General features: G+C 41.6%; 1 protein-coding gene across 3 annotated transcripts in view; it reads left to right on the top strand.

Moving 5' to 3' along the window:
- Nucleotides 1-98: 98 nt before the first annotated feature.
- KDM1B (lysine demethylase 1B) overlaps nt 99-16,380 on the top strand; it is a 59,639-nt gene continuing 43,357 nt past the window's right edge. Inside the window, exons 1-8 of one of the 3 annotated variants that reach the window (XM_072729055.1) lie at nt 223-268; nt 601-644; nt 2,319-2,405; nt 4,129-4,228; nt 5,713-5,840; nt 6,887-6,976; nt 7,541-7,652; nt 13,059-13,175. In XM_072729055.1, the coding sequence (XP_072585156.1) occupies nt 4,142-4,228; nt 5,713-5,840; nt 6,887-6,976; nt 7,541-7,652; nt 13,059-13,175 (534 nt within the window). In that variant the 5' untranslated portion in view covers nt 223-268; nt 601-644; nt 2,319-2,405; nt 4,129-4,141. Of the gene's footprint in view, nt 269-600; nt 645-2,318; nt 2,406-4,128; nt 4,229-5,712; nt 5,841-6,886; nt 6,977-7,540; nt 7,653-13,058; nt 13,176-16,380 lie in introns of all 3 variants that reach the window. The other 2 variants (XM_072729053.1, XM_072729054.1) reach the window with 2 other exon arrangements.

The following is a 16,380-nucleotide window of genomic DNA, read 5'->3' as shown; positions in this document are numbered from 1 at the left end:
TGGCGCAGCGGCGGAAATGGCCAGGGCGGGGCGAGCGCCGCGGCGGAGGCGAAGGCGGGGACCCTACCCCTCCCCGGGCTCGCCGGCTCCTCCCCCCCCGGGTCACGCCGTGACAGGGGCGGAAGCGGCGGCGGCGGCGGCGGCGGCGGCGGCCGAGCGGGGGCTGCGGCTCGCGGCGCGGATCCTGCTGTCCTGTGCGCGCGGCGCGCGGCTGCCCGGAGGCGCCGGCGGCCCGGGGCGGCGCGCAGGGTCCCGCCCGCGCTCCCAGGTGCGGCGCACGCGGCTCCGGGGGCGGGCGCGGGGGCGGCGGCGGCTTTCGGGTGACAGCTCGGCACAAAGCGGCTGGGCTGCGGTGCCGGCTGCGCTTCTGCCCGCCGCCCCGCGCGCGGCTCCCCTCGCCCGGGGTGGGAGGCGGACGGGCGCACGAGGGGCTGCCCCCGCCCCCCGCCCCCCGCTCCCCGCGGCTCGGGCGGGGAGGGCTGCGGGGTCCGAGGCAGGGTGGGGGGGACTCCCGGGCTGGCGCGGTGCAGCGGCGGGCTCCCCGGCTGGTCGCGGGTGGAGGGTCCTCGCTAACCCCCGCCGTGCTTCCTTTCTGTGCAGCGGCGCCTTCTCCCCGCGACTCCGTGCACCCCGCCGGCGCGAAGGTGAGCCCCGGAGGCTGCAGCTTCGCGGACTCGGGAGAGGAGACGGGGAGGCTCTTCGGGGAGCGAGGCGGCTGCAGCTGGCGCCGGGGACGTTGGGGCTCCCTCCGGGGGACTGTCAGCGCCCTGTCACCTGGGGAGTGCCTGCTGGCCGCGGAAGCCGCAGACCGGGGCGGGGGCGGGGGCGGGGGGCTCCCGGCGTGTGCGCGCCCGCCCAGCCCCGCAGGTGCGGTAGTAATGCTCGAGCGCAGCCACCTCGCGAGCAGACGCGAGCGGCTTTGCCAGGTTGCTGGGGTAACTCCTCCGGGCCTGAGCACCCGGACGGGGCGGCCCGATTGCCGTAGCTGTTAGTCAACAGCCCGGCAGCTGGCAGGTGAAAGAGGAAGGAAGAGAGGCAGGCCCAGCTGTAGCAAGGAGGGTTCCGTAATGTGGAATCCAGCCAGAGGGAGGCCCAGCCTTCCCGGGGGTGGGTGCCGGAGAGTGCGGACCCTCCACCTGCGGAGCTGGGCACTCTCCACGTGCACGCAAGGCTCAGGCCTCCTGCATTTTGTTTGCTTGTTTATTATTATTATTACTTTTACATTTTATTTGTTCATGAGACACCCAGAGACAGGGGCAGAAACATAGGCAGAGGGAAAAGCAGGCTCCAAGGGAGCCTGATGTGGGACTGGATCCCAGGACCCCTGGATCACGACCCGAGCCAAAGGCAGAGCCCAACTACTGAGCCACCCAGGTGCACCACCCCCCTTTTAAAAAAGTCTATTGTAGTGGAAGAAGGGGCAAGAGAGGTTTCTTGAGGAGGTCTGGGAGAATAAGACTATCAATAATTGCCTTTCAGGCAGAGAAAGTACTCAGTAAAGCATGCAGGCAGTGGACCTGGCTCGGAAAATTTGATTTAACGTAGGTGCAAAAAAATAAAAAAGGTGCTAGTCCTGCTGTATTTTAATAAGTGGCCCAGAGGGAAATTCTGGTTTGTGTTGTCTCCGAAGAAGTGTCTGGTAGTTTGTCCTTATGTTTAGAAATTATGCCGATGCCACTATAAATTTTTATTCCAGTCTGAAGCCTTTTGGGTTCCTTTTTTGGTGAATTCTGTGGTTTTTGAAAAAATATTGTTCAGTAGGCCTACTTCAGGAAAAAAGCCTTCAGAATTATTAAAATAGAAATCTAGACATGGGGATCCCTGGGTGGCGCAGCGGTTTGGCGCCTGCCTTTGGCCCAGGGCGTGATCCTGGAGACCCGGGATCGAATCCCACGTCGGGCTCCCGGTGCATGGAGCCTGCTTCTCCCTCTGCCTGTGTCTCTGCCTCTCTCTCTCTCTCTCTGTGTGTGACTATCATAAATAAAAAAAAAAAAAAAAAAAAAAATTAAAAAAAAAAAAAAAAAGAAATCTAGACATGGGTATATCCACATGTATATTTATGCCCCCCCCACCTCCCCTGACCAGAACCTCACTTTTTTTCTTCCTTTGGTCACGTTAGAAGAAAACCAAAGCTATAAATTTAAAATTAGGAAGATATATGCTTACATAACTATATTGAATATGGAACACATTGATTATATTTAGTTAGGTGTGTTTATCACTTTGAAAAACCAGGTGAGAGCACCTTTAGTATACTCATTTGTTAGCTCCTGTGATTTAAATTTAAAAAATTTAAAAAATTTTCCCTTCATCTTCAGCCCCCAAAACCCAGCAACAATGAAAATACAGAAATTACAGTGTCAGAAAATGATGAGAGAATATCACTGTTAATTATATAATTAAAGGTAAAAGTATACTAATGCTAAAAGTATTTTTTTTATATTTATATTTTTCCTAGACAACACAGACCTAACAATGGCTTTTATAATTAATGTTTTCCTTTCCTCTTAACCATTTCTGGAGTTGTATAATTCTTCATTGCAATTAAATACATATTTTCCAGTCCACAGTTGGATTAAAATGTTTTTTGAAATTTCCAGAAACTATGCTTTCTTTTGAGCTGCCAGTATTCCTAGGTGACAGGGCTAAATGTTGCATGAAACTTATATTTGGCTGATTATATTTATGTTCCTGAATCCCACATTAGACTCAAATATTTTTGCTGCAATCCTTACATATACATTTGCATACACTATATATATATATTTATATGTGCTTTGTGAGTCATTTTATGAATCTTGTGGGGTATATGTATCATATAAAGAAATTTTTTAGATCGGAGAGCCTTTTGAAAATATAAATGTGATCCAGAAAGCCTTTGGGTATAAGAATTATAGGTACACCGTAGTTTTATTCACATTATTAGTGTTTTATCCAGCAGTATAATGAGCAGTATAGAATCAAAAGCAACTTATTTAATGCGTAACCGTAATGCATTTCAGAATATGTATAGGGTTTATGCGTTCATAACTGACATAGTGGTTTTGAGAAAATGAAGACTGAGTCAGAGGAATGTCCTCTTTATCACCAATGTCAAGATTATTCAAAATCGGTGTAGGTGGTGAACCAAGTTTTCACATGATGTTAATAATCCGTGAAAATGCTCTTATGAATGTTAGTACAACTCACAGATACGAAACAGGATTACAAGGCTTTTCTCCAAAATGAAGATTATATTTGTGAAATTTGTATCATTATACTTTTGCACTTTCAAATTCCTTACTCATAGGTATGTTCTATTTATTTTTCATGCTATCATTTAGAGTGTGAATGTGTAGGTATGTGTAGTAAATTCAACAGATCAGGGAAAGAATTGTGTGATGATTATAAAATCTGTATGTTACTGTGTTCTTATGGTAAGCCTTTATTCCTTATTTAGCTGAAAATACTAATTTTATGACTCTTAAACTTTCATGGTTACTATGCATTATTTTTCTTATAGATTTTGGTCCTTTTTTTTTTTTAATTTTGGTTCTTAATGTTTGTTTAACTGTGCTGCTATTACACTAGTTTGAGTGCTCATAAAATTTTCTGGTAGGCAATACCAGTGACTAACCCAGATTCCTAAACTCAGTAGTGACTGGACAATGTGCCTGAGATTTTACTGAGAGGGAACAAATGAGTTTTCTTTGTAAAGAATAGTAGGATCAAAATTCAGAAGCTTCTAAGATGATAGAGGAACGGAACAAAGATTAGGTGTTTTTTACTCATTGAGTCTTATAAACAGCAGTATAATTGGTTTACTGGTCATCTGTGTGGTGGTGTTCCTTATTTTTATATTTTTAAATGCATATTCTAATGGACAGCATTTATTAAGTATTATAATATGCCAGGTCTCGGGCTTTAAATAGATTATCTTCCCATACCACTGCTGTGGTACGTACTTGCTGTGCTCATTTTATGTACAGGAATACTGAGGCTCAGTCACAGATTAAGTGGCTTGCAAGCAGTGGCTTCACAATAGGGCAGTCTAACTGCATATGCTCTTGCCCAGTGAACTACATAATCATTTTGCTCCAGAGTGTTGAAAGTATTCCTGTTTACTTATTTAAAAAATTTTTTTTTCAGGTTTTCTGAAACAATGGCAACACCACGGAGGAGGACAAAGAAAAAAGCATCTTTTGATCATTCTCCAGATAGCCTGCCTTTGAGGAGCTCCGGTAGGCAGGTATTAATCATTTGTTCATTAATGCACCTGTTGGGGTTTTTATTTTTGTTTTTTTAAGAGAGAGACAGCAAGCAGAGGTTGGTGGGGGGGGGGGGTGGAGGGGGGGAGGCCAGAGGGAGAGGAGAGCAAGAGAGAGAATCCTAAGCAGCCCTTATACCCTAGTGTGGAGTCCCTCTGATACTGGGCTTGATCTCACCACTTTGAGATCATGACCTGAGTGGAAATTGAGAGTCTGATGTTAGCCCACTGAGCCACCCAGGTGCCCCAAGTCTTTAAATTTTTAATCTCTATACCCCACATGGGGCTTGAACTTAAAATCCTGAGATCGGGAGTTGTATGCTTCACTAACTGAATGCCAACCAGGCCCATTCAGGTTACTTTGCAGTTTGCAGGAGAAGGCTGAAAAGGCAATGCCCTATGCCCCCCAATGCACCTGCTTTGAATACATGAAATTATTATGATTGGGGCTGAAGTATTAGAGATGAGAAGGTATAGTTCCAATCCTCAAGGAACTTCTGGCCTAGTGGAGAAATTCCCCTTGGAACAATTGCAGCACAGTGTGATAAAGTGATAGAATGTAGAAAAAAGTACATCTGGCAGAGGGAACCGCAAAGACAAAGGCATAGAGTGTGAATCAGCATGAGCTGTTCAGAGAATCACAGCTGTGTGGTTGCTTCCAGGATATGAGCTGAGGCCAGATCATGCTTGGCTTGGTGTCATTCATAGGAATTTGGACTTGAGCTTGTAGCTGGTTGGGTGCCGTTGGCAGGTTACTTGCTGCCATTTCTTTTCTAGGGCGTTTTTTTTTTTTTAAAGAAAAATATTAAATGCCAAGTCTTTTTAAAAATTTATTCAACTTTGGGTGACACCTGGCTTAGTTGGGAGACTGTGCCACTCCTGATGTTGAGGTTGTGAGGTTGAGCCCCATGTCAGGTGTAGAGATGACTTAAATACATATGTAAGCTTAAAAAATACATATTTCGTTTTTAAAAATCTGCCGTACTGAGAGGATATCACTGCTTTAATTACACAAAAAAGTCTAGAGACACCTGGGTGGCTCGTGGTTTAGTGCCTGCCTTCAGGGCGTGGTCCTGGGATCGAGTCCCACATAGAGCTCCTTGCAGGGAGCCTACTTCTCCCTCTGCCTGTGTCTCTGCCTCTCTCTCTGTGTCTCATGAATAAATAAATAAAGTCTTAAAAAAAAAAAAAAGAAGAAAATCTCAATTTGAGAGTGGCTTTTTCCTGAGAGGGGCTCACAAGCGTTTTAGTTCTGTCTTCGGAGACAAGTGCTACTTCTGTGTTTCCAGCAAGTCAAGTTATTTGCAGGCTGCGGTCTCCAGCACTTGCTGTACTGTCAGCCCCTCACCTACTGGCAGGGTGTCATTGATTTTCACAACGTGAAAGTTATTTTGGCCGTGAACCTTCCACCTCCTTCACCCTTGGCTGTTCTGGGGGAATCATGACCTAGGCTGGTTCTTCCTCAGGCGAAGAAAAAAGCAACAGAGACAACAGACGACGACGAGGATGGCGGGTCAGAGAAGAAGTACAGGAGATGTGAGAAGTCAGGCTGCACAGTCGCGTGTCCTGTGTGCTTTGCAAGCGCTTCGGAAAGGTCTGTGCGGAAGGCATGTCTCTTGGCCTCCCTGGGAGAGCATTCTTGGTGGGAGCATCATCCTCCAAGATGGTTTCCCTAAAGATAGAGATACTGTAAGTCCTCTAAGAATAGAGACGCTACACGAACGTTTCGTGCACAACATACTCTGTCTGCTTCCCCCATGAGACCGAGTCGTGGCAGCTCTATGCAGCAGCCCATCGGTGTCCTCACATCCCGCCCACTGGGGCTGTACCTCTCCTAGGGTTGAGGATGGGATGGGGTGAGGGCTGGGCACACAGTAGAGAAGACCCTGGGCTCCCCATGGGGACCAGCGTGCGTTCACTTTTCCTGTGCTGCTTCTACCCCTCAGACAACATACCTCTCTTCCAGTAGCCCTGGGGGGGGGGTCTCCCCAAAACCGTGAAGCTACCTGCACTATTGTCATTTTTATTGGGATGATCCAAGCATGGCCTTTTACGTCCGGAGCAAACTCTTCAGTTAAGGTGTTGAGCCAGTAAAGCCTAGAAAACAAATCCCATTTTTATTTTTTCATCAAAGAGGTGGTGGTGTTAGTGTTCACAGTGGAGTTATATTTCAGTCTTTGGCTACATTATTGGCTGGCTGACAGGTTCTGTTTGCCAGCGAGTGTGCTTGACGGTCCGATTCCGGCTGGCTATTCAATATTGAGCCATATGTTATTGCTAGAGACTGCACTTGTCTCTTCCTGCACATGCCGCTTGCAGCAAGCACAGCGACATTCATTGTTTCATGTCATGAAACCCTGTCCTTGCTGCAGGGAGTCTTGATAAAAACTTTTAAGCCCTGGGCCCTTCTGGTGTGTAGCCAGCTAAGTACCAGGGGTCTTTAAGTCCCTGTGTCTTTACCAGGTATTATTAGAGATCAAACGTCCTTTTAGTTCCCCCTGTCATCAACTCTTGGTTGTTAGGATTGTATGTGGAGATTGTACAGGATGGGCTCATAGGATGTGCTTAATACCTGTTTTTTAAAAAGCACAAGGAAATGCTTATTCATTACCAAATCCACATGTTTTTTGCTATTTTCAGATGTGCCAAGAATGGCTACACATCCCGATGGTATCACCTCTCCTGTGGGGAGCATTTCTGTAATGAATGCTTTGACCATTACTACAGAAGGTTTGTTCACCAATTGTTTGAGGTTTCCATGGTGGAGGGGACAGTGGCGGGGGGCCGTAGAAGGGGTCAGACAATTAAGACAGAGCTCCTGGGCTGACCAAATTATTCTAGCTTTCCACCCATGCCTATGCCAACTACAGCTGTGCCAGAACTTTGATGCAGCAGTTGGGTGTGTGCGTGCTACATGTGTGCACGCTTACGGCTCAGAAAGTACTTGCTGTGAGACAGGAGCTCTTTGTAGTCTGCAGATTCTAAAAAATCTAGGCATTGCTTTCCTCTTCTGTGGCAGTGCATGGGGCAGGAATGCAGAGATTTGGGGGAGGATGCTTACAGCCATGGAGCACTGGACAGAGAGGTAGCCATCCCTGTCAGTTAACAGTTTTCCATGGTAAACTAGAAGGAAGGCACCCTTCCCGACCACCTGTTTGTTGGGTGCCGAGATAACTTTCCCTCTCCTTTTGATATGGCTCCTTAAGACCTTTACAAAAGACTTACTAATCTGCCTCCTGTTTTGAAAACCTGCTGAGCTTCTAGATTGATCAATTTATTTTTATTCTTTTTCAGCCACAAGGATGGATATGACAAATATACTACCTGGAAAAAAATATGGACTAGCAATGGGAAAACCGAACCTAGTCCCAAAGCTTTCATGGCAGATCAGCAGCTCCCCTACTGGGTAAAAAAGGAAACGCTGTATTGTCCTAGAAAAACATGTTGAATGAAAGGCCCCGGAATGGGTGAAAATTACTGGTGTTTAGGAAATCTGTTATTACACTCATTCTTCTTTCTGGATTTGTTAAAACATCACATATTTTATTTCTGTTGAAAACTTTGATAATTCACATAGTACAAAAAAATATGCTTACAGATCTTATTTAGGATGAAAATTATGCTTTGTATATAATTTTTTTGTAGCTTTTAGTTTATCGATTTACTGTTCCATGTAGCTGTTCTTTGAAAATATATTTTAGTGGTTGTATATATTAGATAAATATACCATCATTTAATAAACAATTTGCTGATTTTAAAAATATTACAGGTAATTTCGAGCTCTTGGACACTTAAAATTTTTTTATTGATGCAAAGTTCACATAACCAAATTAACTATTTTTTAAAAGATTTTATTTATTTATTTATTTGAAAGAGAGAGAACAGAGGGAGAGGGAGAAGCAGACTCCCTGGTGATCAGAGAGCCCAGTGCAAGGCTTGATCCCAGGATCCTAAGATCGTGATCTGAGCTGAAGGCAGATGCTTAACCATCTGAGCCACCTAGGCACCCCAAATTAACTATTTTTATTTTTATTTATTTATTTATTCATGAGAGAAAGAGGCAGAGACACAGGCAGAGGGAGAAACAGGCTCCCTGCAGGGACCCCGATGTAGGACTTGATCCCGGAACTCTGGGTTCAAGCCCCGATCCAAAGGCAGATGCTCAACCACTGAGCCACCTAGGCGCCCCAACTATTTTTATTTTTTTAAGTTTTATTTATATAGGTACTCTCCACCCAACATGGGACTTGAGCTCATGACCTCAAGATTGAGTCACATGCTCTTCCCCTGAGCTAGTCAGATGCCCCCAAATTAACTATTTTAAGGTGCATGACTTAGTAGCACTTAGTACGTTGATAGTATTGTGCAACCAAATGCTAATTTCAAGGCATTTTGTTATTCACAGAGGAAACCTGTGCCGATTGAATAGTCACTTTCCATTCCCCCTCCCCCAGCCCCTGGCAACCACTGATCTTTGTTTTTGTGGAGTACCTATTTTGGATGTTTTATATAAAGGAATCATGCAGTATGTGACCTTTCATGACTGACTTCTTTCACATAGCATTATGTTTTTGAGGTTCGTCTATGTTGTAATTCGTTCCTTTCCATTGTATGTATGGATTGGTCAGAATTTATCCATTCATCAGTTAATGGACATTTTGGTTGTTTTCACTTTTTAGTTATTGCAGATAGTTGCTGCTCTGGACATTTGTGCATGAATATGAGAATACCTGTTTTCAGTTCTGTTTGGTATATACCTAGAAATAAAATTACTGGGTCATAGAGTAGCTCTTTGAGGGACTGCAAGACTCTTTTCCGTAGCAAATTGCTGCATGGTCTTCATTCCCAGCAGCACTGTGTGAGCGTTCAAATTTTGCCACATCCTCACCAACTCTTGTTTTCCATTATTTTGATTCTAGCTATTGTAGTGGGCACGAATGTTAGATTCCCCTAAGTGGGTGTGTCTCATTGTGTTTTTTGACTTGCATTTTCATAATGATTAATACATTTTTTGTGTGCTTATTGGTCATTTGTTTATCTTCTTTGGCGAAATATCTGTGCCAGTCGTTTGCCCATTTAAAAAAATTATTGATTATATTCCCTGTGCTGTACATTTCATTTCTGTGACTAATTTATAACTAGAAGTTTATATCTCTTAGATGCCTTCACCTAGTTTAACCCATCACTCTACCCATCTCCTCTCCAGCAACCACCAGTTTGTTCTCTGTATATAAGAGTCTCTTCATATTTTTGTTTGTTCATTTATTTTTTAGGTTCCACATAAAAGCAAAATCATATGACATTTATCTTTCTCTGACTTACTTGACTTAATACAGCGTTCTCTAAGTTCACCCCTGTTGTTACAAGTAGCAAAATCTCATTCTTTTCTATGTTTGTGTTATATTCTGTTGTGTATATATACACCACTTCTTTATCCATTCATCTATCATTGGACACTTGGGCTGCTTTCATATCTTGGCGATTTTACACAATCCTGCAATAAACATAGAGGGCATATATCTTTTCAAATCAGTGTTTTGTTTTCTCTGGGTAAATGCCCAGTAGTGGAATTACTGGATCATACTGTATTCTGTTTATTTTTTTGAGGAAACTGTATGTTTTCCACAGTGTACCAATTTAAGTTCTTACAACAATCCACAAGTGTTCCCTTTCCTCCATATTCTCAGCAACACATATTTCTTGTCTTTTTAATACTAGCCATTCTGACAGGTGTAAGGTGATATCTTATTGTGGTTTTGATGTGCATTTCCCTGATAATGAGTGATGTTGAGCATCCTTTCATGTGTCTGTTGGCCAACCATATGTTGTCTTTGGGAAAATGTCTATTCAGGTCCTTTGCCCGTTTTTAATTAGGTTATTTGTTCTTGGGGTTGAGTTGTTGAAGTTCTTTGTATAGTTTGGATATTAACTCTTTATTGGATACCTCATTTGCAAATATCTTCTGTTCACTGGGGGTTGTCTTTGGGTTTTGTTGATGGTTTCTTCACTGTGCAAAAGCTTTTTATTTTGATGTACTCCCAATGGTTTATTTTGGCTTTTGTTTCCCTTGCTTTAGGAGACACATCCATAAATATGTTGCTAAGGCCAATGTCCAGGAACTTAACTGCCTGTGGTTCCTTTTGGAAATTTTATGGTTTCAGGCCTCACAGTTAGATGTTTAATCCATTTTGAGTTTATTTTTGTGTATGATGTAAGAAAGTGGTACAGTTTCATTCTTTGGTATATGGCTGTTCAGTTTTCTCAGCACAGAGACTGTCTTTCCTCCATTGTATTCTATTCCTCTCTATTGTAGATTCATTGATCATATAAGCATGGGTTTATTTCTGGGCTCTTGTGCTCGTACCATAGTATTTGGATTACTACAGGATTTTGGTAGCTCCAGTTTTGTTTTTTTGGTTTTTTTCTTTTTAAAAAGATTTTATTTATTTATTCACAAGAGACAGAGAGAGAGGCAGAGAGACAGGCAGAGGGAGAAGCAGGCTCCATGCAGGGAGCCCAACGTGGGACCTGATCCCAGATTTCCAGGATCATGCCCCTGAAGGTGGCGCTAAACTGCTGAGCCACCTGGGCTGCCCTCCAATTTTCTTCCTTCTCAAGATTATTTTGACTATTTGAGGTCTTTTGTAGTTCCATACAAATTTCAGGACTATTTGTTTTAGTTCTATAAAAAAATGCTATTGGTGTTTTGATAGAGATTACTTTAAATCTGTAGATTGTTTTGGATATGGATATTTTGGATATTTTAACAATACTACTTCTTTCAATCCATGAGCATCGTTTATCATTCCATTGTGTCATCTTCAGTTTCTTTCGTTAACGTCTTGTAGTTTTCAAGTACAGGTCATTCATTTCCTCGGTTAAGTTTATTCCTAGGTATTTTTATCCTTTTTGGTACAATTGAAAATGGGATTGTTTTCTTAATTTCTATTTCTGGTACTTTATTTTTAGTGCATAGAAACACTGATTTCTATATGTTAACATAATATTCTGCAACTTTCCTGATTTCATTTATTCTAAAAGTTTTTTGATGGAGTCTTTAGAGCTTTCTGTATATAGAATCATGTCATCTGCCAATAGTGACAGTTTTGCTTCTTACCAATTTAGATGCCTTTTACTTCTTTATGCAGTAATCAGACAAGAAAAATAAATAAAAAGCATCTTTTTTAAACAACCCATTTTAAAATTAGGGCTATCTTTTGTTGTTGAGTTGTAAGAGTTTTTTATGTATTCTGGGTCCTAAACCTTTATAATATATGTCTTGTGAATATTTTCTCATATAGGTTGCTTTTTCACTTCTTGATAGTGTCTTTTGATGTGCAAAAATTTTTAAAGTGCAGTTGATCCATTTTTGTCTTTTGTTGCTTATGCTTTTCGTGTTATATTCAAGAATCCACTGCCAAATCTGAGGTCCTGAAGATTGACTTCTATGTTTTTTCTTTTCTTTTTTTATTTTATTTCTATGTTTTTTCTAAGAGTTTTATCACTTTAGCTCTTCATTTAGATGTTTGATCCATTTTGAGTTAATTTTTTTAAAGATTTATTTGAAAGAGAGAGACTGCACATGAGCAGGAGGAGGAGCAGAGGGAGAGGGGGAGAGAATCTCAAGCAGACTACGAACTGAGTGCAGAGCCTAACACCGGGGTTGATTCATGACCCGTGAGATCATGACCTTAGCTGAAGGCAAGAGTCAGATGCTTAACCGAATGAGCCACCCAGGTGCCCTCATTTTGAGTTAATTTTTGTATGTATGTGAAGTAGGGGTCCAACTTTATTCTTTCCATATGTATATCTGCACACTTAAAAAAATAAACCTTAGCGCATCCCAGGTGGCTCAGCAGTTTAGTGCCGCCTTCAGCCCAGGGCGTGATCCTGGAGACCCAGGATCCTACATGGAGCCTGCTTCTCCCTCTGCCTGTGTCTCTGCCTCTCTCTCTCTCTCTCTCTCCCTCTCTCTCTGGGTCTCTCAGGAAAAAATAAAATCTTTAAAAAATAATAATAATAATAAATAAAAAACAAAATAAAATAAACCTTATATTTTGGAATAATCTTAAATTTACAGAAAAATTAAAAGGATAGTAACAGAGAATTCCCATATAGCCTTCATCCAGTTTCTCCTAATATTACCATCTAACAACCATGATGTAAAGCTCAGAAATTAACATTAGTACAGTACTAATAACTACAGACTTTATTTGGATTTAGTCAGTTTTTTCACTAATGTCCTCCTTATTGTTCCAGGATCCAGTTCAGGATACCACATTCATTAAATGTGAATACTTTTTTTTTTTTAACTTTTTTATTTTTATTTTTATTTATGATAGTCACAGAGAGAGAGAGAGAGAGAGGCAGAGACACAGGCAGAGGGAGAAGCAGGCTCCATGCACCGGGAGCCCGACGTGGGATTCGATCCCGGGTCTCCAGGATCGCGCCCTGGGCCAAAGGCAGGCGCCAAACCGCTGCGCCACCCAGGGATCCCAAATGTGCATACTTTTTGACTAAATTTAACTGATAATTTCATTAGGTTAGAGCTGGAAAGCCTTTCTGGCAACAGTACTTAGGTCCCCTTTGTACTTTCCTGGTGCCTGAGCTAGTATTGAATTGGAAGTCATTACCCTGATGGTATAAAAGTGGATTATATGGGTGGTGGTGATGCAGAGGGGAAGAAAAAAGTGCGTAGTGCAAAAAGGGTTGGTCATCATGTGGAGAATATGGCAGAGTGAGTGGTGGAGGATAGGCATGCTAGTGCAAGATTAGCCAACTCACTGACCTTGACCTGTTGCTTTCCATCCAGGTTCAGTGTACAAAACCTGAGTGTAGAAAATGGAGACAGCTTACCAAGGAGATCCATCTTACTCCACATATAGCGAGGACCTACCGATGTGGTATGAAATCAAATACTACTGTTAAGGTATGATTTCTGTTGGTTTTCCTTTTGAATTAATGCATAGATTAAGTTAGTTGTTGCTAAATCGTGATTCTAAACATTTAAGTTTTTTTTTTAAGGATTAAACAACTTATTTTTAAGAAAATTTGAACTTCTGTTTTGTGTAATTGTGTTTACAATTACTTATTAATAACTTTAAATTTTTCTGTAGTCTCCTCTTTAGTAAATGCTTTTTCCTTTGCTGTCATTTCTGGTTTCTCTGTCATTTCCTCTGTTCCCCAGCAAGTTTTCTTTTCTGCTTGGAATTTTGTATCTGCTTGGTCCTCATATCCTTTCTCATGGACATCACCTTATCTCTCTTCTGCTTGAGCTAGTGCTCTTGGGATGCTGGGGTGGCTCAGCGATTGAGCGTCTACCTTTGGCTCAGCATGTGATCCCGCGGTACTGGGATCGAGTCCCACATCTGGCTCCCTGCATAGAACCTACTTTTCCCTCTGTCTGTGTCTCTGCCCCTCTCTCTCTTTCTCTCATGAATAAATAAATAAGTAAATCTTTAAAGAAAGAAAAAGAGAGATAGTGCTCTTGTCAGAGCTCTTCTGTTCCAAGTGTTGGTAAATTTGCTATTGGTCCTTCAATTCTTGCATTGTTCTAAGCCAGGAATCTTCAGGCCTTTTTGTGGGAAGGAGGAAACTTTAGGCAGCATTTCCAGCTCTCTTGCCAAAGGTTTTACTGACTGATCAGCATTAGTGTATATTTTTCATTTATTGTGTTGATCATTTTATCGGGGTTGCATCGGTCCAGGTATAACAGGACTTCAACTACAGTGCCTTAATCAATTGAGGATTTTAGTCTTTTCTCATGATAGCAATTTGGAGATAGCCTGTCCAGGTTGATGTGACTGCCCAGAGAATTCTCCCTTCTAATTTCCAGTCCCACCAGGAGATGGTTGCTGTACCATTAGCTATTGTGTCCAAATTCTAACCAGAAATGATGAGAAAGGCAAAGGGCAAGACGGGTGTGCCAGCTGAGCTTCTCCCTCTTGTATTGGTAAAAGAGTACCTTTCCAGAAAGTTCCACAGATTTTTTTTTTAATACAACTCATTGGCTAGAACAGGATCATGCAACTACTATGAACAACCATATAGATAAAGGGAGAGAATCTCTTATAACTGAGCATGTTGCAATATCAAACAAAACCAATATCCTTTTATTAAGGAAGAAGGGATGAATAGATATGTTGGGCATTTAGGAATCTGACATAGTAGATATAATGTGCCTTTTTTTTTTTTTTGACATGTGGCAATTCTTAGTGTTTAAATGTTTTTTTTTTTTAATATTAGTTTCAGGTATATAATGTAGTGATTCAGTAATTCTATACATTACTCGGTGCTCATCATGATAAGTGCCCTCCTTACTTCCCATCACCTATTTCACCCATCCCCCACCCACCTCCTCTCTGGTGACCCATCAGTTCTGTATAGTTAAGAGTCTGTTTCTTGGTTTGTGTCTTTCCCTCTCTTTTTTCTTTTTCCTGGTTTTGCTGGTTTTGCTTCTTAAATTCCACCTATGAGTGAAATTATATGGTATTTACCTTTATCTGACTTATTTCACTTAGCATTATTCTCTTTGGCTCTATCTGTGTTGTTGCAAGTAGTGAGATTTCGTTCTTTTTCATGGCTGAATAATATTCCTGTGTGTGTGTGTGTGTGTGTGTGTGTGTGTGTGTGTATCACATATTCTTTGCCCATTCACCTATTGATGGACACTTGGGCTGCTTCCATCAGTTGGCTATTGTAAATAATACTGCAGTAAACATATGGATGCATGTATCCCTTTGAATTACTGTTTTTTTTGTATTTTTTAGGTGAATACCCAGTAGTGGAATTACTGGATCACAGGGTGATTCTGTTAACTTTCTAAGGAAACTAAATACTGCTTTCCACAGTGGCTACACCAGTTTGCATTCCTACCACCAGTTTAAGAGGGTTCCATTTTCTTCACATCCTTGCCTACACCTGTTGTTTCTTGTGTTTTTGGTTCTAGTCATTCTGACAAGTATAAGGCGATATCTCATTGTAGTTTTGATTTGCATGCCCCTGATGATGAATGAATGTTGAGCCTCTTTTCATATGTCTGTGGCCATCTGGTTGTCATCTTTGGAGAAATGTCTGTTCGTGTTTTCTGATCATTTTTGGTTGGATTATTTGTTTTTTGAGTATTGAGTTGTATCAGTCTTTATATATTTAGGATACTAGCCCTTTTCAGATAAGTCATTTGCAAATATTGTCTCCCATTCAGTAGGTTGCATTTTAGTTTGGTTAATTATGCAGAAGTTTTTTATTTCGATGTAGTCCCAGTAGCTTATTTTTGTTTTTGTTTCCCTTGCCTCAGGAGACCTATCTAGAAAATGTTGCTATGGCCAATGTAAAAGAAGTTACTGCTACTGTTTTCTCTTCAACAGTCTTTGTGGTTTCAGGTCTCACGTTTAATCTTTAATGAATTTTGAGTTTATTTTTGTGTATGGTGTAAGAAAGTGGCCTTGTTTCATTCTTTGGCACTTTTGTCAACACCGTTTGTTGAAAAGACTGTCTTTTTCCCATTGGATATTCTTAACTGCTTTGTCAAAGATTAATTGATCGTATAATTGTGGGTTCATTTCTGGGTTTTCCATTCTATTCCATTGATCCATATATTTGTTTTTATGCCAGTACCATACCATCTACTGACTATAGCTTTTAATATAATGTGAAGTCCAGAATTGTGATGCCTTCAGCTTCACTTTTCTTTTTCAAGATTGCTTTGGTTCCTCATGGTCTTTTATTGTTCCATGCAAATTTTGTGGTTCCTTGTTCCAGCTCTGTGAAAAATGCTGGTGGTGTTTTGATAGGGATTGCATTAAGTGTGTAGATTGCTTTGGGTAGCATGGGCATTTTAACAATATTTGTTCTTTTAATCTGTGAGCATGGAATGTCTGCCCATTTCTTTGTGTCATCTCTCATCAGTGTTTTATAGTTTTTAGGGTACAGGCTTTTCTTTGGTTAGGTTTATTCCTAGGTATCTTATTAATTTTGGTGCAGTTGTTAAATGGGATTGATTTCTTAATTTCACTTTTTGGTTCTTCATTATTGGTGTATAGAAATGCAACAGATAAAAAAAAAAAGAAATGCAACAGATTTCTATAATTTTGTATCCTCTGACTGCTGAATTCATTTATCGGTTCTAGCAGTTT

Source organism: Vulpes vulpes, chromosome 12 (genome assembly GCF_048418805.1).
Source record: "Vulpes vulpes isolate BD-2025 chromosome 12, VulVul3, whole genome shotgun sequence".
NCBI classification, from domain to species: Eukaryota; Metazoa; Chordata; class Mammalia; order Carnivora; family Canidae; genus Vulpes; species Vulpes vulpes.
Note: the sequence above shows the minus strand (reverse complement) of the source record. Positions and strands in the feature narration are given on the sequence as shown.